The sequence below is a fragment of the Xenopus tropicalis genome, chromosome 1, assembly GCF_000004195.4.
Source record: "Xenopus tropicalis strain Nigerian chromosome 1, UCB_Xtro_10.0, whole genome shotgun sequence".
Taxonomy (NCBI): domain Eukaryota; kingdom Metazoa; phylum Chordata; class Amphibia; order Anura; family Pipidae; genus Xenopus; species Xenopus tropicalis.
The window spans coordinates 134,412,495-134,438,156 of NC_030677.2; the positions used below are offsets into that span (position 1 = coordinate 134,412,495).

The 25,662-nt window shown below is 38.4% G+C and overlaps 1 protein-coding gene across 3 annotated transcripts in view; it reads left to right on the top strand.

Annotated features, from left to right (window-relative positions):
• The first annotated feature begins 2,202 nt into the window (after positions 1-2,202).
• The window catches only part of ntrk2 (neurotrophic receptor tyrosine kinase 2), a 122,542-nt gene continuing 99,082 nt past the window's right edge, over positions 2,203-25,662 (top strand). Inside the window, exons 1-6 of one of the 3 annotated variants that reach the window (XM_012965748.3) lie at positions 2,203-2,645; positions 3,301-3,831; positions 11,832-11,906; positions 13,382-13,453; positions 15,602-15,670; positions 19,290-19,444. In XM_012965748.3, the coding sequence (XP_012821202.1) occupies positions 3,623-3,831; positions 11,832-11,906; positions 13,382-13,453; positions 15,602-15,670; positions 19,290-19,444 (580 nt within the window). In that variant the 5' untranslated portion in view covers positions 2,203-2,645; positions 3,301-3,622. Of the gene's footprint in view, positions 2,646-3,297; positions 3,832-11,831; positions 11,907-13,381; positions 13,454-15,601; positions 15,671-19,289; positions 19,445-25,662 lie in introns of those variants that run through there. The other 2 variants (NM_001079185.1, XM_012965742.3) reach the window with 2 other exon arrangements.

Here is a 25,662-nt window from a genome sequence, read left to right on the forward strand (position 1 = left end):
CACTGGGTGCTTCGCAATTAATAGTAAGAGGAACAAGATAAATATCCATCCTCTTTGGTGGCCATTCTGAATACAGATTCTCTTGACCAAGTAAGTAAATTGCACTAAACTTGTGCACAGGTATAGCAGAACAACATAGCTACTGTAAAACTGGTATAACCCCTATTTGGCTGTAAAACTGACAAGCGCCAGCTAGAATAGGTTTAGAGCAGGGGGTCCATAGGACTCAATCCCTCAGATGGGCTTTCACTAGGTGGAAATATCCCGGGGGTGTAGTGCAACTACAACTCATTGTCACTGTGTGCAGGGTAAAATAGCAAATAATGGACGCCAGAAGGATCTTGCTGATAAACAAATGATAACTTGGTTTATTGTCAAAGACAATTAATGCGCAGGGTTGATGGTATACTCACAAATATGCAGATAATAACAGTAGTACACTCTGAGGACAACGACAGCCTACTTACTGTGGATCAGGCTTAGGTACTAGCCTGTATCCTGCATCTTAACCGTGGCCCTATGCTAGGGCAACAGTGCCTGTATGGAACAGTACTTCCAGCTACTTCTCCTGGTTGGAGCCAGAAACTGCTCTTGCTTCCTTTTCTAACTGCCTCACTTTCCTAGAAAGTGCTCTACGGAGTGTAACTGTCTAGCTGTTCCTCATTCACTGGGTCGCTTTCCCCTGACTTCTCTAGAGTATAGATGGGTACTCTAGGGTAGAAATGGCTTTAATGGGGCCCTGTTGATCCCAGGCTCAGTGGACCTTCCACCTGAGATATACAGAGGCAGCCAAAGAGGAAGACCCACCCCTTTGCTAAACACTATATTGGAGTGCAAAGGGTGGAGTCAACCTGTAAACCAATAAGGCACATGCAAAACTATAAACTAGATAAATGGGTCTTTGCCAAGTAACAGCATAAACATAGGGGCATATTAACTCTATGTATTTAGTATAACATCTGCTTCACTGTTAGCTTTCAGCTGTTGCTAAAGTACTACTCCTGATGGGAGCTGACAAAATTTAAGGCTGATAATAGGGTAATAGAATGAGTCAGTCCTATATTGCAGAACCCTCTGGGTCCTGTTTTTACTTAAGGTAGTTCTGTCATTTATTTCTTCCCGCTGTATAATATTATTGCCCTATGTAGTTAATATTACAATTTATCAATTAAACGTACCCCGTAGACTTTTAGAAACAACCATTACAAATACGGCTATTATTAAAGAACGGACTTAGTCTATATTTCCCTTTAATATGATCGTACACTGTGAGGGCTGAATTGAAGGCGCAGTTACTTTGGGTTGTGGCTTTTCTGGGCGGGCAGGTGGCAACTTAGATCACGTGATGGCAAATAAAGGGAAAGGAAATGGGAACGCGTCCACTCCCCGGGGTCTCATCGCGAATGCATCAATACCACATTATAAAAGAAGCAGGGAGAGGGTTTTTCCCCACATCCAGCATTATGTACAGTTCTACGCATGTGGCTGCAGTACTAGTTTTCACCACTCGGGGGCAGAAGAGCTCTCTATAGAAACGCAAGAATCGTAGCCTGTCAATGCGGTAGATTTCTAAACTTCTTTTAAATTACTGCGGAAAAAAAAACCTCCGAAACCACAAATGAAAAGCCCATTTCCCCAATCATACATGACTTAGTATGCATGTGTGCTTTAGCCAATATGGCTCCGGGCACACGCAGTTGCTGTGAGCAAGGAGCCAGCGGAACTAGGAATACTCTATAGCTGGTGTGTGTGTGGGGATATCGGGAGAGTGGGAGTAAATAGCAGTGTTCCCGGTGATTCGCTTCTCATATGGTTCCTTTTAAATGTCTAGCTGCATTTTCCTCACTGATCCTCAGACGCGCCACATGGTTGTACTATAAGCTCTAAACTACAACTCCCAGAAGTCCCGGCTAGCCTTAGGTTACTGTAGGCCGATTGGATTTGTAAGAATAAAGGCTCGCTTCCATGCACCCCAACCCCAACCTTTCTGGACGCAACTGTCAGAGAAAGCGATCAAAACATCGCGTCCTGCAATTACATTGCTAGAAGCAGCCAGATCGCAAGCGGAATAAATCTAAGCCAAAACCCATCGCTTCATTTTTATTCTGATCCATTACTGGGCTGGCATTATAATAGTCGATACTGTGTGGGAATAAACAGGAGCCGGGTTGGCATTCCAGTCACGTCTCCCTTCGCTGTCCAGTGTAGGTGCAGTTGTGTCCGCTCAGCCAGCCCTTGTGCTACTGCAGCAGATCGCAGCTGAAGGGGATGCTCGGAGAGGAGCAGTGTGTGTATGTGGTTATGCCTGTGTGTGTGCAATAGGGCAACATCTACACCAGCTAGCAAGCACCCACCCAGCACTGAGCCCCCCTGTCTCCCTGATGTGTCCTGCTCCTTTGGGCTCCAGGAGAATTGGCTTGGAGTTTCTGCCCCTGCCCTGCGTCACTGCTCGCGTCACCGCTCCTTGCCCAGCTATTGGCATGGCGATGGGAGGGAGAAGCCTGCACTTATTATTAGCACAGGAGACAGTGTGTAAAAAAGCCAATATCGAAGACTGAATCCCTCCGGCGGCCAGTGCAGAGCCAACTCTCCATCTCTGTTTGTCTCTATCGGGCAGGAGCTGAAATCCCTGCAGCCCCCCCCAGGTAGGAGCAGCCATAGTGATGTGCTTGGATCCCTGAGGCCACCACCTCACCTGCCCTCTCATGGCCAGGGTAGTAGCTACTAGGACTATTTTACCCGCATTTTCATTATTTGCGGTTTGAGTGATGCCCAAGAGATTTGCAGCAAGGGAAGGCTGAGCGATTTTGCCTGTACTAGATCCTTACTAGAGCGGTATTTTGTCTTGTACATCCCAGATTCCTGCATCCCAGGTTTCTTAGGCACAGGATCAGATGCCATTCTATAGCAGAATTATTAGATCAGGACCCCCCATGAATGACAGAGTCGCCCCTAGGCTTCCAGTAACCCCCCTCCCCAACACCCCCAATCCCCCGTCATCATCAGCTCCTAAGCGAGCCCCCCATCCCCCTACCTTTGGTGTGTCATTTAGCGAGTGATGCTGCTAAGTTGTTGGGAAATGTGGGGAGTGCGGGAATATTGCAGCAGAGCTCCGATGTGAATAATAAGGCCACACGTGAAACGATGAGTCAGTGGGATATTTTCTACCTGATGAATATGGATGTGCGATGCATTGGACTAGCTCGGATCGACAGCTTCTGGGTCTGCCCCAGGGATGAGCTGCTTGGGCTGTAAATGCCACACATTTCTATTACCCTATGTTTGTTTCTTCCCTAACAGAAGGAGCAGCTGGGAGAGGGAATCAGCATCCTTTCTGTGCCGGACCTTCTGGGATCACATCACCAATAAAGCTGCACTGGTACTGAGGAGGCAGAAGAGGTGAGAAGCTTACAGTGAATGAGCCCTTTCTCCTACCTTTGCTTGCTCGCCAACGCTGAGCTATGGTGTGTATCACTTAGCGCATTTGGATTATGACTGAACCGACGCCTCGTCACTGACTCCCACAGATTCCCCGGACCTATTGCTTTTCTGGATCAAACGCCTGGTGTTTAGGGGGATCCCCTCTCCATTCTAGGGGGATCCACTGGACCGGAGATCCACCATGCGCCTCTGGAAAGGCTCCCACGGACCTGATTTAACTCAGGTGTGCGGCGCTCTATGGATCCTACTTGCCTTGGTTTGGAGGGGCCTGGCTTGCCCCCAGTACTGCAGCTGCAACTCCACCAGGATTTGGTGCACTTTAGAGGGCAAAGGGATTGTGGCTTTCCCGGTGCTGGAGGACAGCGCACTGGCGGAGAACATTACTGACATGTAAGTAGCGACTGCACCTGATTTGCGCCGCTTTGTTTCTAACTGGCACCTCTGCTGGGTGCTGATTAGTAGTGGGGTACGCAGTGCCGTTGAGGACAATCAATCTTGTAAGTGCCACATAGGCTGAAATATATCTATATAAATGTTCTATGGCTCTGATCTTTCCTAAGCAAATGTTCCCATAATAAGCTTTTATAGTCTATTCTAACTGCAGCTTTCAAAATGATCAGAGAGGAAAGACAGTAGCCAGCAGCTTAGATGCTCAGGGAGAGAGAGAGAGAGTGGAGGTGTGAGCTGGAAGACTAAAAGCCTTGCTTTGATTTAATTTGCCTTGACTTCTCACTGATATGGGTTTAAGAGCATTTAGATAATAAATCTTAATTGGCCGATAGTACAATTCTCCAGGCAGGGATCAGATTGCACTACAGTGAGACAGAAAGCGGGGGTATGTTAGTGCATATACAGTAAAAGCTGCAAAATAGCAGAAGGTATTTACTTGCCTTATGCTACACATACAGTATTTCACCGAAGGAATCATGGGAGAAGGTATGCAAATGACTCCTATTTTGTCCCTTTGGCCAACTAATAATCCTGAACTGCTGCTTTTATAGCACAGATATACCCTTAAAATTTCGAACTGTAAATCAAAACTTGCAGATAGCCTGTTTTGGTCTTGTAAGATCCTGTCGTTATATATTAGAACATGGCTACTGAGGGGTAGGGCTTGGAGAACAAACAAATGTAATAACCAAAGAGGTATGCGTGAGAAAGGCTAGAATGAACTCGTGCAATAAATACAGTAAAAGCTGGTGCCTAGGTCTGTGGATTTTAAAGCATGCATACACCTTTGATAAACAACAATATTACCTATTTCCCTAATTAGACAGATCTGCTCCCTACTACTCATACCAGTCCTGGAATCTCTATATCCTAGTGGTGCTGACAGGATACTTGGTAGGAGGAAAGGCTCTTATCTCCCAGACTCATCCATCTGCAGTTATCTTATTACAGCCAGCAAACATCCCATTGATAGACCAATTACTGGTGATTCTTCTCTATCCCGCCTTCCGATCTGTAAATAAGGGTAATAGTATTATGATGCTGGACCCTCTGAGTGCTGAATTCCTCTGCACTATAGTGGGCAGTTAGAACTTGCTGAAAGAAGAACAGCCAGTCCCATTAGTATTAAAAGCTTAGAAAGGGCACTGAGGTCTTACACAACACTGAATTTAGTTAATTGTGACCATGGTGGAGTTTGTGGCTGTACAGCCAATGGCCCTTCAGATTTTGTTCAACAACAGCTCCAGGATCCCATCTACAACAAAGGCTGGCTGGGGTTGGTGCAGTTGCTATCAACCAATAATGCCTCAAATGTTAATACCTGTGTACAAGTCTATCAGTGCAAAAATTTAGGAACTGTTAGGCTAATGTACCACAATGTAGTATTTCACCTGCATGCAGTGGTAGAAAAAACACCACTACCACCAATGTAGCCTAATGCCACTGACAATAATTTCTACTTGTCAGTGAGCACATAGGGTCAATTTCAACCCACAAAATGCTTGTGCATTTTTTGTGCCACAATCTGGCCAGTGTGGCAAGACGCCAAGGATGTGTTAGCTGTTAATGAGCATTCTAGATACCTAGCAGTATAGCATTATCCAAATCACCTTTATAAGCTATTTATAATTCCCAAACTGTCGGTGCTGACCATAGCAGTGTGGAGTGCAACTTGGGGGTTAACACCTCTTTTGAGTATATATATAACAATATGATTATTAGGTCTGTGTTTTTATATATCTTTATTGATATTATTAGCTCTGCAGGTGGAGAGATGAAAACTCACCAAAATTGTTTAAGACAAAGGGGGACCCTGTACCTAAGAAGTCCAAAAACCTCAGTCTTAGGGGTGCACTTCAGTAAAACATAAATTGTTTTATGTTTAGGGTGTAGGGATATATTTGTCATGAGAAAGCAAAAGTTTTATGTGAACAGACTGCTCTTTCTTTATTTCACATAACTATTTCACAGACGATTCAGTATTAGTTAATGTTGAGCATCCTCAAAAATCCTCCTGCTTTCTTTTTAATACATATGACTCTTACAGAGTTATCCATACTTTGAAAGTATTTAATGTACCCTGAGGATTGTGTTGCCTATTATAGAAGGATTGTATATAGCAGGGTTGTGCTACCATTTACATTTGAAACAGGCCCATTTGCAGTTCTGGAGCCCTGTGCAAAATGGTTGCTTGAGCTGATCTTGAGGCAGAGAAATATTTTTGCCCACAGAGCACCACTGATTGTTACTGACAGTGAAGGATACAGGCATGATACCATGTGCAGCACTATAAGGCTTTCCTTATGATGTAGCAATGCAAGTGTAGTACGTATAGAAGAGAAGGCAAGGAATACACATCTGAGTCTAATCCGCCTTGCATGGGTGCTTGGCTCACACTGCACATGCGCACATTTCTCCTTTCATATGAAAAATATCCCTCATGGCTGCAGCCTACCAGGTACAAAGTAAATATCATATCAACGTGACCAGATTGACAGGCAGCTGGTACGTCCCAAAATATTCATCTGGCAGAAATGTTGTTGTCTAGGTGGGTGTATAGTGCAGCTTTGTTCCCCTACATCTTAGCAGTGGCTTCATACACTCTTATAGCTGCATGCTAGAGTCATATATGCTCTGTTGTGTGTTTGTCAACCAAGCTGGGACTGGTAATCTGTAGGTTCTGGCGAATGCCAGAGGGGCTGCTGTAAGATGCCATAGACAGTCACTATTTAGTGGGCTGGTGGAGGCTGTTTGGGCCTCTGTGTACTTGAAATTATAGGGCCTATTTTGAATCCCAATCCAGACCTGTTGTCAACAGACACAGGCTTGTAGGTGTGTTTCTCATCTAGTGTACCTCTATGTTTAGGAAGTGTGCTACATGATGAATATACGAATGCACCATAGCTTGCAGGAAGGGTTATACCTGGACTCCATGAAATGAGCTTTCCTCTAGATACAGAACTTTAAGGTGTTTTGTACAAATGAGTGTGAGATCAAAGAAAAATAAAAATGTCAGATATGCTAGATTTTTGCTAGTAATGACATTCATATGTAGACTTTGTACTATTAAAATGTTGTTTAGGAATTATTGGCTGCAGTTTCTAATTACTGTGCTCCTCCTTAATGTATATGGACTTGTTAAGGTGGCCATATGCCTGTGGACCACCTTCTAAGGTGGCCCATAGGCCAATTGGATGGACAATGTCCAAGGAGCTGCACAAAGTATGGCTGCCTTTGTGTTACTCTGCAAAGGGTACAAACAATCAGAACAGCAGGAAGTGAAGAGGAACTGTAGCTCCTCTTCACTTCCTCATTTGCTGATGCTCTGATGACCATTATCTGGCCAATGTGCTTCATTAGCAGATTAAATTTTTAAACCTACCTTCAACCAATCAATATCTATAGTTCGTGGGTATAAAGGTCCCCATACACGGGCCGATAGTAGCTGCCTTTATTGGTCCCTTGGACCGATTCAGCAGCTAATCGGCCTGGGTATGGGCACTTCCGACGGGCCTGCCCGACTGATATCTGTCCGAAATCGGCCAGATCTCGATCGGCCAGGTTAGAAAATCTAGTCGGATCGGGGGCCGCATTGTCTCGTTGATGCGGTCCCTGGACCGACTTTACCTATGCCTGTCATTATAATTCGATTGTATAATTCGATGCGGTCCCCGGACTGACTTTACCTATGCCTGTCATTATAATTCGATTGTATAATTCGATGCGGTCCCCGGACTGACTTTACCTATGCCTGTCATTATAATTCGATTGTTTGGCCCCAGGGCCAAACGATCAAATTACCCTGGATTCTCCTGATATCACCCACCCGTAGGTGGGGGATATTGGGAGAAGATCCGCTCGCTTGGCGACATCGCCAAGCAAGCAGATCTTATGGTGTATGGGGACCTTTAGTCAGGATTGGCAGCCCACCATACGCATATCTATAATCATACAAAACTTTACTTTATATGATATTATTGGTGTGTTTTCGGCCAGCTTCTGACCTCCATGCCCAATGGGAACACGGGGAGACTGATTTGCTGCTGTTGGCTAAGGATGGTCTGATCTAAACATTTCTGCTGTTTTAAATAAAAGTTTGCTCTCTTGATGTAAGTTTCTAGTGCCCTAATTATGTCAAACAAATCTGTAAATTGCCCTCCCCCAACAGGGGTATGAGAAAATCGCAGGCCACACTCTTTATCGTTGTAATGTAAAAAATGTATATTTTGTTGATGCTCCCATTGAAATGTTGATTATTCTGAATGTGGTGATATATGTACAAAACACATATTTAATGTTAAAATGATTAAGAGTGTGAACCTGTGATTTTTCATATGCTGTTACTAATGCTTTTGGCTTTTAAGCGCCTCTGTATTCATGTAACTCACTGGAGCAATGTGGTTATAGGTGATTGGGTTACATTTACTGCTTTTCCCAAATGGGGTCCTGAATTTTGTGGTTCACGTGTATAATCTTAAAGGTTGGATGTGGGAAAAAAGGATGGCAAAGAGCTTTTGTAAGGAAAAGATTAGCAGGCTCAATTGGAAAAACAAGACAGAAAGACAAGTAGGCAGAGAGATTGGGTAGAAGGAAAGATGGGGAATTGGATAGGGAGCTTGTTGTTGAGAGTGTGCATGTGTGTTTGAGAGTTAAGAAAGAAAGAGGCAGAAAGTGAAGAGTTGCATGAAGAAGAATATGACATATAGGTAAATATAATAACTCATTTTATGCCTTAAAATCATAAAATCATTTTGCCAAAGATGGGTGCTAAACTGTGTGTTGGGGCATATGCATTTGTGGCTGAAAGTGTTTTCATCTTTAAAGGAAAACTAAAGGTCAACAAAAATGTCTAGACATGCTAGAGCTTATGTCTGAAGTCAACCACAGCTCTTTTGAAGTGAATATCTGGTGCCTCTGAAACAGTGTCAAACTGGGATGTCCAGGCCCATCGGGGCTGCCACTTCGAGGACCCACCTCCCCAGCCATGGAGGCCCCCACACTGGTGTGAATCCCCCCCTCCCAATGTGTACCTCAGAGCCGCACCATTTACTTATTTTGATTGCCACTGCCTGCATGTGTCCACCAAGATCAAATACGATACATTCAGAATATTAAATACTTTTTTTTAGGTTTTAGGTTTGCTTATGAAAGATTTTAAAAATTAACTATAACTCATCGCTCATTACCGCTAATTTTTTTGCACCAAAATGAATGCCACTCCAGTGCTTACTAAAGGGTGATGCAACAAATTTGTATTGCGTTAACTGTTATTTACTCAATTGTATCAGCTCATTTTAGCGTTATTTTGATACTCATTTCAGTTTTTTGATACTCATTCAGGCCAACTGCATAATCTGCTGGATATTTTGGCACCACTGCAAATGACCACACTGACGTACAGTTTATATAAAATAGTAAATCATTAGCAAATTATAAGTGTATTATTATATGTAATAATTGCCAATTTACTAATATGACTAATCAATTATTTTCACATTATATTTATTATCAGTAAAAGCACAAATGGATATTTTATCTGTTTGGTTAAGGTGTCGTTTTGATACAATTATTTCAAATCTACAACTAAAAGAACTGCCCTGCTGGCTATCTGTGGCTGTCTTCTCTTGGCATATTTTAAACAATATCTCAGAAGTTACATTCCAATTCTTTTCCTATCGATGTGGCCTGACAGAACATGATATTAAAATCCATTAAACTCCTTTTTCAGTATTAAGTTACTAAATAATCTCTTTTAGCAGTGGCAATAACAGTAATTTACTCCAGAGTGCATTAAAATCAGAGTGAACCAATGGATAGATACCTTCATTATAAGAGTATTCATGTTCAGTGGAGACCTTTTAATGTTAATCTGTTTATACATTAGGAGCATGCACTGGGCCACCACAACTACAATATCTGCATGTCTCTTCTTAGTACATTGATTGATGTCCCCTCTTGTCTTTTTCTTACCTAGCCTGGAAGGTGTTATAAGAACAAAGGGGATTTCACGCTGATGCATTTTCTGTGCAGGAGAGCTACGGTCAATTTATGGAGGCATGGTAGAAAAGCAAGCTGCTTGCATTTGCTTGAAACTGATAAGCAGAGCTAAAAGGCAATACTTACTTATGTTCTCCCATATCAAATACAGCACATTAATAATACTTTTATGTACTTATCCAGCTTGCCTTGCTGGTTAAATACCACGTAGAACTAGAATAACAAGAAAAAAAACAGAAGGCTTTTTTCCATGGACTGATTGGTGGACTCTCTATATCACCTTACAAAGTTCTGCTGCCTATCTTGACATACAAAGCCTCATAAAGCTGAGATATCCATTGAGAGGCCCTTTTGTTATTACAGCTGATGTATGTTCTCTATAATGCATTAAATATGTTTCTACACTTACTCTACACTACTCTTTAAAGAGAGGTTTCTTATTTTAGAGCTCACATAAAATCCTCTGATTTCAGGAGGTACACTTGAACCCACACCCCAGAGACTATAAATATTTTGGTTTCATTTCCCTAAATGAGGTTTGAAGTGACTGTAAATCTTGTGATGTTTGTATAAACCCACATTAGCTGGTTGAATGAAAGACCATCAGAGCTTTTCTGTCCATGTTCTATCAGATTAGATCAGGAGCACAGGAAAATGCACTTAACATAGATAACAGGCAATCAATTGTTTATTTTTCTGGATGATTTTACCATATTTATAACTTCTAACATTACTTATAAAGTCTTATGGTTCCCTACTGATGATGATGAGTTATTTCTTCTAATTGGCTTGCATGCTGAACTTACATTACTTTAAGCTCCCATAGGAAGCAAACCCCATAGCTTGGGGACCTCTGCTTCCATAGCCTCATATTTTTTTACTTATCTCACCCTTTCTCATTTCCTTTTTAAATTTAATATACAATCTTTATTGCCACTGGGCAAATTCTGATATACTGCCACTTCACCGACAGATCAGTCTTAAACCTTGCCGATGACTCAAGTATAGATAATGGTCATTGGCTAACCTAGTTTTATGTTATGGTCCATTGCAGTCAACTGTTGTCATGTAAAACCATAAGCCATTTAGAACCCTCTTGGGGTCAGATAATCCGTGGTCCAATTTGATGGCTTGGTTGCTGCACGTGTAGCCTAAACAAAACTTGCCAGGTTTTGGTCAAATGCTTAATCGAGAGCAAATATATTGTTTATTTCTAGTTGTCTAGTATCCAATATATGTGTCAAGACAGAAAGGTCTTTGCATCTCCTTTAACAATTATAGGTGGGTGTCATTAGTACAGAGGAGATAGGTTGTATTGACTTGTCTACAGTATTACCCTGTCTATAGGCATATGACACTCCAAAGAATTGCTATAATGGGAAGCCTTAAAGACTTAAGACATTCACCTTCACTGTTTGGGAAGGAATTTCAACTCCACTGGTCAAGGGATTTTTTCTCTACTCCACTCTAATATAATCCAGTCAGAAGCTTGTAAAAATCATGCAGACACAAAACATATCTATAGTTGCTGTTTAACTTGTATGAGAGTGGACTAGTCAACCATATTGCATCAAGTGTCTCCTAGGATTAGTTAAATGTAATAAAAACAGTCAGCTCTCTCGTGATCTATGAAATATTTTTTGTTGTGTATTTATTTAATAATTGTGCTCATCATGTCTTGGAAGTTTATACTGTGGACGGCAAAGACAATAAAACATATATATTTGATAATGATGATAAATATATTATTATATAATTTCATATACAGCTCAATGGTTGGGAAAATCCATATTTCTGGAAGTAAAGTGTGCCTTTGACATCTTCATAGTCTCTTCCTCCTTCCTTCTCTCTCTCTCTCTCTATATATATATACAGAATATATACAGTGTCATTTAGTAACTATAAATTACAAATTTTTTTTTTTTTTTTGGGTTTCTTTTTAGTTATATTGCAAACCAGCGATCATTGGCAAGTATCAATGATGACGATGTAAAGATTTACACTGGACTGAGAAATCTGTAAGTACAAAGTTGTTAAAGTGCAAATACTGCACACCTGCATTTTCAGTTCTTGAACATTTTATAAAATATTTTTTGGGGTTCTACCTCCTATTGTGTACCTGTTCTTTTTATGTCCCCCTTCACTGCAATACTTCCTGCAACCTTGTCTCTGTCCCTTTTGCATTCATCTTTTCTTTACTTGTTGCCGCTCCCTAATTCTACTACCTTTCATCATGTGTCACCCATGTATGTGACATATTTTAAATATATCTTTATAAATCATGTTTAGTGATTTCATCAGCATAGTGATGTCCCTTGTGGCACATGACTCTATGAGTTCCATGACCTGTATAACAATACTAGGCATATGACCTTGTGCCTGTAGCTTCTGATATTCTCTAGTTTAACAGAGTGTACTATATTCCGTAAATAACAAATTGAACATCACAAAGTATATGTTTTGCAAAGGTAATGGACTTTGAAGGTTTGTAAAATGTACCTTAGAACAAAAGTTATATTTTGCCAAATGTTTGTCATCACTGTTATAAGTACTGTACTGTATACAGTTTAAAGAGCAATATATGCAATTTGCAATTCTGTGGCACCAAAAAACAGCAGTCAATGACTTCAAAGATTTGTTTGAATATATTTTATCTTTAAATGTGTCCTATAACATTGTTAAGAATTGATTATTTCATTTCATTTTTACACAATTCAAGTGCAGTTTTACTTAAAGAAACCATAACACTAACAAATAAAAATGTATCAAAGTACTTAGAATATTATGTACCATTGGTAAAAGTTGTGTGTTGGCTTCAGAAACACTACTATAGTTTATATCAGTGATCCCTAACCAGTGGCTCATGAGCAACATGTTACTCACCAACCCTTTGGATGTTGCTTTCAGTGTCCCCAAACCAGGTAGTTTTTTTTAATTCCTGACTTGGTGGCAAGTTTTGGTTGAATAAAAACAAGATGTACTATTGAATAAAGCCTCTTATTAGTTGATAGTGGGTATAGAGGCTCCCTAATAGCCAATGTTAGCCCTTATTTTGCACCTTTACATTTGACTGTAAGAGTAAGAAAGGTGGGGGACCCTTGGTTTATAAAAAAAAAAACTGCTATTTAGCCATGGGGGTAGCTATTCAAATTGAAATAGGGCTAAATGGCACAGGTTACATAGCAGGTAACATATAAGTTCTGTAAAATACCATTGTATTATATAAAGCCCGCATTGCTGCCTCATGGCTACACAGTAGCATACATTATACTATAATAGTCTTTCTAAAGCAAACACAGAACTTTCATCAGTGCAGGGCAGCACTTTAATTACTTTAAAATACCTTTATTTTTTTGTTGTCACTGTTCCTTTAAGAAACTCTGATTTCTAAATTAAAATCTTATGATCCAGTCCAGGTTACATGGCAGATAAAGCCTACACAAAAGCATTTTTATTCTTTTGTGCACTGGTAAACAGATTGTTTCCTTTGCAGAACTGTGGTGGACTCAGGTTTACAGATTGTATCACGGCAAGCATTCAGCAAGAACCCTAAACTTACATACATGTGAGTAACCTTTGGGGGGGTGGTTAATTTAATATAGAGTGCGGGTGGGGGCAGTAGGGGGCGCCGAATTGGGGCGGCCTCGGGGCGCGTCGTTTAGAAATCCGGCGCTGAGAGCAGCTACTCAAATATGTTATATATAAGTACATATTTTCAAGCAATGGAACAACTGGAATACTTCTATCTAACTGGGGGTAGGGCAAATTTTACAAAATCTGCCCTGGAGAATTAGTCATTTGCCCACCAGAACCATCATCTGGAAATGCCCAAACAAGATCTTTCAATTACAGTGGGCAAAATCAGGTAGTTATATGGAAGAAGATAAACAAAAACAAATAGTGTAATACATTTTATATTAAAGGGCAATAAGACCCATAAGGGTTGATTCACTAAAGTGCGTTAATTTTTATCGCACGCTTTTTTGCGTTAAAAAAGACGCAACAATTAGCGCGCAATTCACTACAGTATTATCGCATGTGTTAATTTTCACACAACCGCATGCGGTAATGTTAACGCATGCGTTAATTAGCGCGCAGAAAAGAATACTAACGCATGATTCACAAACACTTAGAGGCACTAAATATCGCATTAGACTATGCGAAAATTAACACCTACTTGAGGCAGGCGGTAATTATAGAAAAGTACAGTTAATGAGCTTTTGGCAATAAAATATGGACTTTGCAGTGTTATTTATTCAAGTCTGTGTTGGCCCTAGAGTGATGTAGCCTCCAGTTTGCCGCATATAAATAGTAGCAAATAAATAGTAGCCACATATAAATAGTGCATATAAATAATAGCATATAAATAGTAGCCACATATAAATAGTGCATATAAATAGTAGCATATAAATAGTAGCATATCAATAGTAGCCACATATAAATAGTAGCCGCATATAAATAGTAGCATATAAATATTTATATGCGGCTACTATTTATATGCACTATTTATATGTGGCTACTATTTATATGCTACTATTTATATGCACTATTTATATGTGGCTACTATTTATATGCTACTATTTATATGCACTATTTATATGTGGCTACTATTTATATGCTACTATTTATATGCACTATTTATATGTGGCTACTATTTATATGCTACTATTTATATGCTACTATTTATATGTGGCTACTATTTATATGCGGCTACTATTTATATGCTACTATTTATATGCACTATTTATATGTGGCTACTATTTATATGCTACTATTTATATGTGGCTACTATTTATATGCGGCTACTATTTATATGCTACTATTTATATGCACTATTTATATGTGGCTACTATTTATATGCTACTATTTATACGCGGCGACTATTAGCGCACATAATAATAGGCGTTAATTAGCGCGCATGCAGTAAATGCCGCATGCAATATCACGCGTAAATTAGCGCAAGTATGCTTATAGTGAATCGTTCGTTAAGTGGCGAAAATTTAGACGACATAAAAATTTTATCGCACGCTATAAATAGCGCACGTTTTAACGCACTTTAGTGAATCAGCCCTATAGGGTCTTATAATTCCCTTTTATATAAAATGTATTACACTATTTGTTTTTGTTTGTTTTTTTTTTGTTTAAATGCACTTCCACTATATCTTTTGAAGCCCGATCAAAGAGGTATTTTCAAGAGGAAGCTGCAAGCAGTATGTTTTGTATTCTGTAGAAGATATTAATGGAAGGAGACCATCTACAGTACTGAATATTTTACATACTGTGATATGTAAGAAGTGTCACACTGCAGAACACATTAAAACCAAATTTCTCAGCAAACTCAAGTAGATAGTATTTGATGTTAAGTGAAGCTGCAGTTTACCCTTGGTTTTTAAGTTGTAATAGTTTCCATTAAAAATATACAAACAATGGGCCAGATTCAAGTTTATGAAAAAAAAAATTATTTTCTGGTTTATCACGTGAAAACTTATAGGCAAGCTTCAATTTGAGGAGAAAAAACTTTGCTCCCAACTCATTTCCAGATTTTTCTCATAGACTTTAAGTTTTCATAGGATAAACAGTGAGATGTTTTTCTTATTGAATTGCATCTGACTCTATAGGAAAGTCTTTCTTATCTTACTGAATCTGGCCCAATATATTGGTAATTTGTTGACTTGTAACTGTAATAACATATATCATTTTTGTTACATTGCAGAAACTTCTCCAAAAATAAGCTGACATCTTTACCCAAGAAGCTTTTTCGTCATCTAACTTTATCTCAGCTGTAAGTTATGATTATATTCCCCTTTTTTTTAAAAGTTTCCCCATCTTTGGAAACCATTATTCTAACTGATTATATATCCATCTGTAATCATGATAATACTGTATGTAATGTTTTAGGCAGTTCTCTGTCTTTTAAGATTAAAAGATTTTTTCGAGAAAATAAAAACTATTATTTGGATTAAATGATCCCCCGCAGGTGGTTGATACCTTTGTAGAAACTCACCTGGAGACCATACATTTCACCTGCATTATTATAAGGTTTTAAAGACTAATGAAATTGTAGAAATTTCTCTACTTGATCAATCTTGGTTTTGTTCATTATTATTTTATAATTCTAAGGAACTACATGATCAACTTCATTTTAAACGAGTAGGGGTAGCAGCATTTATAACTGTATATACAAAAACTGTCACCCATTAAAGGGCCACCAGCCAGGTGTCCTAATCCGATATGATGCATCTCTGTATGAGGCACAGTCTATGCACTTAACTTTAAAGGGATCAACTAGTGACTGTAAATAGATGCTATGCCACCTAGAGAGACGTTAAAATTTGAGTACCCCATGATTCTTGTTTGGCTAACTTGATTTTTGAATAACCTTGCACTTAATGCAGGTAATCATGTTTCTCTGTAACAATTAATACATAAACGATGGCAATTATATTAGAGATAGAGACACAACTCAGGTGGTTGCATGGGCTGTAAACCAGATGTTTGCTTTTCATTGTAAGAAAAGGTGACATAAACTAGCCACAAATAGGTTGAATAGTAGGGTGACTTAATAGGGATTGACCTGATAAATCAGGCTGCAGATCAGCCAGGTCACTAACCTGCAGTGAGGGAAGTATTGGCTGTTCCAGTTTTAATGTAGATAAACTTTGCAAACAGGTCACCAATTGTAGTCCCAATATGAAATCTTAGTCATAAAAGTGAAGTTAATAGGACATATTTACACTAGTAAACATGTGTATGTTTAAAATTTCAGCTAGCTTTGTTCAAACTAGCTTAAAGGTAGTTGGGAGTGAACATAGAATTTAGGGTATCACAGAGCTTCAGATTCTCTTTGGATAGGTTCACTAGCCTTGAATAACAGAAATGATTTAGAACTTGTCGTTCATACAAGGCCGTTCTGTTTATTATTGGTCTATATTTTTTCTTTTTCTGCTCGTCCTATGGATTCTCATTGACTGCGGAGAACAGTTGGTCAAAATATTCAATGTCTTTGTCAACAAAGTATCTGCAGAAAAATATTTTTTTTGGTTTACAGGAAGTGTTTTATATAAAAACACACAACAGAGAATTGTTTTGCATTCAACTATAAAAACAGAACTAAAATGTTCAGTGAAAGATAGTGTTATATGAACTAAAAGCTTAAATATGTTTTGTCTTGGAAGAGCTTGCTACTTTAATGTTCCAGATTGCTTAAGAAAAAGCCAAACAGCCAGTGCCTACAATGTAAAACAGGTGCAGGACATTTATGATCCCTGTAATGTTTTTCTGGAATAGAATAAATATGCGCAACAACCCCGAGTATTTTTGAAGCTTTGTCTTGAGAAAACATTGAAACTCAGGGAGAAACATCTGCATGCTGGTCTTCTGTTTTTTAGCCATCCTCTGCACTGCTTGATAGTCTTGAGCAATAATGTATTGCTTTAACTCAGAGCAATGGGTATTGGATGTCCCAAAGCAAAATAAACCATAAGATATGCCAATTTCCATTTAGTATTATATTTCTTTTCTGTGGCTGAACTTGCTGAACTGATTACAGTGTTTGGGACACATTAGGCCATATATTTCCTGAATTCCCATTCCGTCATGACAGAATCTGTGTATTGTACAGGATGCTAGAACTGAATAGAATATGTTAGCAGAAATATCTAATTAATAAAACTAAATATGCCTGTCACAAATAACAAATCATCCATGAGATAATCCTTAATTACTTAATGCATAGGGTTTCATTTTCATTTATTCTGTTCTGTACAATAGTAATATTCACTGAAAAGAAAGAATTTGTGTGGAAAGCCTTTTGATATCTGAAATTCATTGTTTTGTGATGTGTGGTTTTAAACCCCTCTTTAATGGCACAATCAAGAACAACAAGTATTGTAATATAAAAATGTGTTGTTGCCCTTTAAAAAGAAAAAATATGATATTCTTTTATTTTGCACAATTTTTTTCAATTTTTGGCAGTTGCCATAACTCCGCAGTGCATAAAGAATTGTTCCTTTATCATATCCTAATGTAAACCTTCTCCTCCACATTCTTCTTTATTGTTCTTACTAATGTTGCTTACACAGTGGAAAGGTATATTTATGGTACATGCTCAAGCTAATTGGCCTTTAATACAGCATAACCTACGTTATATGTTCTTCATGTGTAAGCAACATGGCTAATATGACTTTCCATCCAGCATTACTTTTTTTTTAATGCTAGATTGACTTTTTCACAGTCTCTTAATAATTGTTGTGGAAAGTTGTTTTGCTATATTTTGTAACATCAGTGGTGAGGTTTCAGTATTCTATAATACTCATGGAAGCCAGAATTTTGGATACATTTACAATTTCTTTTCTTGATTTTGCCTTTGTTTTTATGTTATTAATCTGGGCACCTAAAGTAAAGATATCTACCTTTGCTTACAGAATAATAGGTGCTCACAGATATGCTTTAATTGTTTAAATCTATCTCTATGATTGCATTGTACTAACTGAGTTTTGAATTAACTGTTTGGCTGCTGTTAAAGGATGTGGGGTTCAGCCCAGCCCCTAATTAAGCATTCTACTCTTACCTAATAATTTATATTTACCTCTTATTCAACAAAGAACGTGGATATCAAGCAAACTGATTTCATAACCACTTTAACAATCAATATTTGTGGTTGAGATGACACTTTAAAAACTCAGTCTCGCAGTATATAAAACTGAGCAGTGCATCATGCTCTTAGTAAAATGTTGAAGTTGATTTCCTAATGTTTTCTAATTAGTAGTCAAAGTTTAATGGTTTTGTAATGCTAAAAGGATATGTAGAATTAGAATAAAGCAATCCATTATTTTGATATTTCAGCATTCCGTCTGAACACAAATTTGGCAGCCTCAAGTAAAGCCAAGTTGCTTGTGTTAATCTCCAACAATAATGTTAAATATATATTCAAACAGGGCTATAAAAACATGTTAAATTATTAAAGAACATCTTGCATTGGTGATGATAGTTTTCTTTCATTTTCTGTTATGTGCGCTTTGTTTGCAAACTAGTTGAAGGTTTTTTAGTTGCAGAGAGCAGTTGCTCACTATTTTCTTACTGACCAGAATTTTGGATTTCGTTTTGGATTTTTTCAAGCTGTTTTGTTAAGAGCCAGGCATTTTTTAAGGGAAATTAGGATAACTATCAATTATTCAAAATTAATTATTGGTGAGCCGAGGGGCTTGAAAGGTCTCTTAAGTGTAATTTCCAATCTGGCAATTTGCAATGTAAAAACTCAAATGTTACTATTTTCTATACTGAATTCATGAAGCAACCTGCTAAACAACAGGGAACAGATTCATACGATTTACAGTGTTAAATGTAACCTAGGTACCAACCCACAATTATTTCCTACCCAACTGTTCATGTCTTTCATTTAGATTTCTAGGTGGCAATCCTTTCCAGTGCTCGTGCGATTTAATGTGGGTTAAAGTATTATTGGAGACTAATTCCCTAAATCAGAACCAGAACATATACTGCTTCAATGACAACAAAAAGAAGATACCTCTCTTCACTATGCACATCCCCAACTGTGGTAAGGCATTTGTGTTTTAGATTTGCTTGTGTTTTATCAAGTGAAATTTTATTCACAGAATATCTTTTTGTTTGAGGATTTGCCTGAATAATATGTTTAAATGTATTCTTTTAATTTTGTAAATATATAGGGAAAACTTAATTACAGATTGACTGCAAAGGTTTTATGATGTGTTACTGTGATATTCTGTGTATATATATATATATTTTAACACAATACTGCATGCTGGAAAGGATGTGAAACACTGGTTAGCAGCTTTTCTCAGTAGTCTTTCATTTAGGTTTTTAAAAACAATACTTTACACCCACTACCAGACTGGAATGTGACATATTCTAGAACGTGACAATTTATTTGTTGTTTGCAGCTGGAAAATAAAACACAGCAAAAAGATAGTTGCATGACAGTTGCACTTGCACATTAAACATATGTATTCCATTCACCCCCCAAAAAACAGTTTTACCATTTTACATTCTCAGATGAAAAAATGTGTATGTACATGTGTGAAAATGGCTAGCTTAATCTCAGAACCGTGCTGAATGATTCCATCAGCCAAAAACGCATAGCCCCAGTTGTTTAAAGTAGAAGCCTGGCTGATGTCCAGTTCCTGGAAAAGGACATGGTGATAGATTCTGATCTTGCAGGTGAACAAATAAAAAAGACTTTTTGCGAAAAGGCCTAATGGGAAATTTATGGTTATCCCCTGTTGAAACACCGTACAAGTAATCCTTCACTAAATGACTATGCTGTTTATCTTCTCCTGTCTGTGTTGTTCTTTAATAAAGGCTCGTAAAATTAATGATAGGCCCATTTGGTGCAATAGGTTAGAGACTGGTTGAATGCTAAACACATGCATTTTCAAAACAATGGCTCACTTGAGTAGAAAGATGCATATATATGGATTACTCATATGATTTGTTTTTGCATGCTCAAACATACTGCACACGTTATAAGGAATACTTGGATATGCACATTTTGTGTGCATTTACTGGAATGTTTTGTTATTTTAAAGCAAAATGTAGTTTCATGAGATTCAACATTTAGGTATGTTATTTGCACTGAAAGGAACATTAACACCAACATGTACATGGTTTAAATTAATCAAAATATAATGTACTGTTGCCCTGTACTGGTAAAAGTTGTGTGTTTGCTTCAGAAAAAACTACTATAGTTAATATAAATAAGCTGCTATGTAACCAAGGGAGCAGCCATTCAGGGCTCTGGCACATGGGGAGATTAGTCGCCCGCGACAAATCTCCCTTGTCACGGGCGACTAATATCCCTGAGTTGCCATGACCCGCCATCCCACCGGCGAACATGTAAGTCGCCGGCGGGATGGCACACGCGGCGGCGCGATTACCCGAAATATGGCTCTGCCACTGTTTTGCAATGAAAGCAACAGTGAAGGGCAGGTGGGAGGCAGTTCTTTATAATTTGGTCCAGTTGTTTTTGACTGCTATGTTAACATCTTGCTCTGCAGCCTTTTTAATGAACACTTTCTCTTCTTGTTGGTTGAATACTAGAGGGTGTTTGTGGTGGCCATTTTGATGGAGTGTTCCTGTGCCAGACCCAACCTTCTTAATTAATTTCTTTTTCTACTCCCTAATCACTAATCTTTGTCTCTAAGCTCCTCTGATACACAGTAGATGAAATATTTTCTCTAGGCTCTCCTACCACTAATCCCTTTCATTAATCTTGCCTATACTATGTATTGTCTTACTAGTCAGCGGGGAGGCAAGCCCAGCACATCCTTAATTATGTCCCAACAGAATTCATAATCTTTTGTCAAACCTTGTCAAGGGGGTAAAATGACTTGACATAATGACTGATTAAGTCTTTTAGAAAATCTGTGATGGTGCATCAGAAATGAAAGGTGATAACAATGGCAAGAGCAAGTTACCAGTACAAAAAAAACTATACAATTAACACATTACAAAACTACAAGTGTAGATGAGAAATTGTTCTTGTGTTGTTAATTTAACTTATTATTCTGATTTCGAAGCAAAAATATCCCCTGTATTAATGCCCATAGGGCTTATCTATGTCCAGAAGTGCAATTTTGAGACAAAATGCATGCAGAGTTGTGCTAAATTTGCCAAATCAGATGCAATGTGGTAGGTGCAGTGCAATTGTGTCAAGAGAATTGCTTCTTTGTGACCATATTGATGTCAGAATTATGGGAATAAAACTCTGCATCATAGGAAAAAAACATGCTGATTGTGTGAAATTCACACTCTTTCTCTTGTGGACATGCATGAGCCCTCATATCTCCATAAATGGGCAAAGATGTTCCAATATAGATACATAATATAGAAGTTCTAAGAATCAAAATCCCAGAGGGACCATGGTTATTTAAGGGTTTTAAGCTGAAATGCAAAACATTTAGTATTATTAATAAGCAAGCATTTTAATAATACATATGGCTCACTATATTTGTTGATCTTATGATATGAGTGCAGTACTAAAATAAATAATATTTACATACAATAAAAATAATGGCAGTGTACTCCAGTAATGGCTCTCAATGTCCCCTATCATTACACGGGTGTTAAAACTCATTATTTTACCACTCCCCTAAATATCGGTAAAACAATGGTTTTGAAAAACTGTCACCAAAGTGGACATGTCTAGAATCTCCTCACATTATATGTGGGCTAAAAAAGTTTTGGATAATTTTAACAGACTGTTATGTCATGTGGGTAAAATAGGGAGAGCATAATTACAATATATTGAGCCCATAAATGTAATAATATTAGATCCCAGCCTATTATGCTGAATGGATATGTGGGGCACCTTTTATCACAGTTCCACAAATTATGCCTCCCATGTAAACCTTGGTGTTCTTTGAAACCACCCATACAGATGTTTTGGCCCACAATACCCTTTAATACGACCACCACAGCCCAGGAGCCATTGGCTGAGGTCAAACAATGCTTTCCTATATAGCAAATATTTTTGCCACCACTAAACACTAACTCGGATGCAGAGTGTGCGCACACATATCAGCAATTTGCGAATATGCCACATTTTAAAAGCTTTAAGGACAGTCGCACTGCAAATAAAGATTTCGCAATTATGTTTGCGCATTAAATGCACCAGTCTTGTCATGCTTTATAAATGTAAACACTGGCAGGGCAAATATGTTCACTGTGTAAATAATATTGTGTTGCACAAATTTTATAAGTGACCCCCAGTGCCTTTCTTACATAACCCCAATAGTTTTTTCAACTGGGGTAAGTACGCCAGTGGAAAAAAAGGCAGGACTGCTCCCATCTTGTGTGCGCACTGACAGGCACAATATCTCCCCCTCAGTGCACATAAAGGGCAGCTTTAAGCATAGAAATTCATTTTTCTTCTGAAATTTGCCCCCCTGTGTGCACTGATGGGTTAATGCCATGCCTGCCATTGGTCAGACAGGAGCAGATTAGCCTTTTCTCCACTGGTATAGATATGTTAATGGAGAAAATGCTGTTAGATTAGTATATTTGAACCCCATAGCAGGTTTTATCAGACACTATAGCTAATGTTGTTCTGAATGAGTGATGGGCATTTTAACTTTATACAAGCCACAGCTATTATCACTCGAGGGACACTATTCAGACCGTGTAATCAGATAAAGTAGAATTTAGAATAAAAGGTTGTCACCAAAGCCAACAAAGCCCTTCTAAATTAGGAAAGTTAGAAGTGCATGCTTTATCAAAGCAGTCTTGCTGCATCCCCAAAAGCTTTGCTTTGAGGCTTATTCTTTGCCCCTTGGTTTTGAGGCTTCCATTTTCTATGCACATAAATGACAAAGTTAACCTGTACATATTTAAAAATCACAGTCTTGGTATTTGTCATTTATGTAGAAGAACAGAACGTTCTTTAGCATTTGAAATGATAAGACACACTAATTATCTCCATGACATATGAATGCATGCTAGTACAGTGCTGCTCACTTATTTTCATGGTGTTGGGTAATAGTCTGACACACCCTATGTGTTGGATTATGTAATGTCATGTAAATAAGTCTGTAAAACCCTTGAGCAGGCCATGGACATTAAAAATCCCTTGAAGAACTACATCCAGTCTCCTAGCACTAGCCCAGATTGAGTGGGTGATAGTCTGTCACTCCTATATGCTCCTTTGTGTAAATAAGTTTCAGTGACCCTATGGTGATCTGGCATATATAGATGCATATCAAAGAGAACTGTACTGGATCAGTGTAAAACAGCTCATTTAATTTCTCTTTATTCTGGCCATTTGAGAAAACTCCATAAGGCTTATTTAAACCAGCAGCCATTGTTGCAGTCGTGTAAGAACTCATTGCTCACTTAGATGAAACACATTAACGTCAAACACCATTGCATCCTCCCTGTCTTTAAGGTCGAGATGCGCAATTGCACCCATGCTGCAGACTTGCCTTTACAGAATGACATGCATACTTATTAAAACTCCGACCACCAGAAACAGTGCAATTTTCAATGCAGTTTGTGCTTTAATGTATTTGATGCAATTGTTTTTAAGTTGTTGAGTTCAGTCCTGTGCACACCTGCAATTTATGCTGGAGTTGTGGAGAGAAACTCTGCACTGTGGTTAAAAAATGTGGTGAATTGAGTCTAAAAAATGGACTTTACATGTATAAGCAACATCATAGATGCAGTTCAGAGAATTCCTGTTTTTGGTTTCAATTTTCTCACTTACTTGTTTGTTTGGTTTTGGTATGCACTAGAATAGTGCTTATTGTATCAAACTGGTTGCTATTTTGTATGGGGGATGTTGGGCCCAGAATATTTCCTTTGTGGAGGGGGCCCCCAAGTTACACCACTGCTGAAATCCTTACCATAAAATAAACTTAATTACTCAAGGCTTTGTTTAAAGGTTGATAGGATTATGTTTTTAAAGACAGCTTTCTTTTAAGAAGGAAGGATTAGGCAAAGCAGATTACTGATATGTGCAGAAAGGAAACATTATAGGGAAGTATTCAACTATAAAAACTTTATCTGTCTGCAAATATTTCTTAAACATATTGGAGCCCTGTTAATTTACATGATTAGATTAATGTATATAAAGTGGTGTATGACTGCTGTGATGCTGTAAGTCAGTGTTTCTCAAACTGTAAGGCTGACCTTGCTCTGGGTGGGGGTGGGGGGCAGAATAAAGTCCAGCTAGGGTAACATTTTGGAAGGATGCTTATTTGCTCTCATTGGAGCTCATGGGAGCTTAGCATGATGTTCAAATAATGTCACACGTCCCCAATCAAACCAACTAGTGTCACAAGTATTCCTTTATTGTGTTTTTTTAGCAGAGTTACTTTGGCTTAGTTGTGGTTCAATTTGTGTAGGACCAGCTATAAAGTGTTTTGTGAATTAGATTTTGTTGCACATCTAGCTTGCATGCTATTACTTACTAACTTTGGTGAAAAAAGGCCAGAATTTTTACTGCAGACGTATCTTAATCTTCATGTTATGGTCATGTTGTCCTGACCATAAAATTATTATATATAAGCCTATTATTGTATTTTATGTTGAAAATTATTTTACCCAAACCCCATATTTTTATAATTAATGGAATACAGAGATAAGTTTGTTGCATGCTACTTGGCATTATTATGCCTGAATTTCTCTTTGGGGGCTTTGCCCCAATCATTCCTTCTCTTCTTAAACCCCCTACTAAGTAGCTTTATGCTAGGACCCATGTGCAGCTATTCCTGACGTCCAGGATGGTAACTATAATGCTAGTAAACTAATTATGTCCTTCATTAAAAAAGTGAGGGAGTATATGCAAAAGGAAAATTTTAATAAAGTTTAAAATATTTCAGACCTATATCCAATGAAGCAAGATATCATGTGAGTTCTGTTACTCTTTTATTTGATCTAAAAGAGTTGGCCCCTAAAATGGTAACTGCGGGAAATCTGAAAGGTGAAAAGGTTTTATTTAGAAATATTTGCCATGGAAGGACACCCATGGATACCAGAAGGGAGCGTTGCAAAAAGGCCTTTTTTTATAAACTATTTCCTTTTGTTTAATTTGAGAAGAATTTGTCTGGTCAGCATTTCTGTTAGTGTGTAGGAAGTAGGAATAGGTGCATAGAATTCTTATATTATTAGTAGGCCAGCTGCAGTGTTTTCCTTCTATTTTTTTTAAATAGCATTTCATTGGTTAGGAGGGCATGGAAAACTATAGTGCATCTGGCCTAGTACCCACTGCCTTTCCCTGAATGTAATGTCCACTGTTAGGAC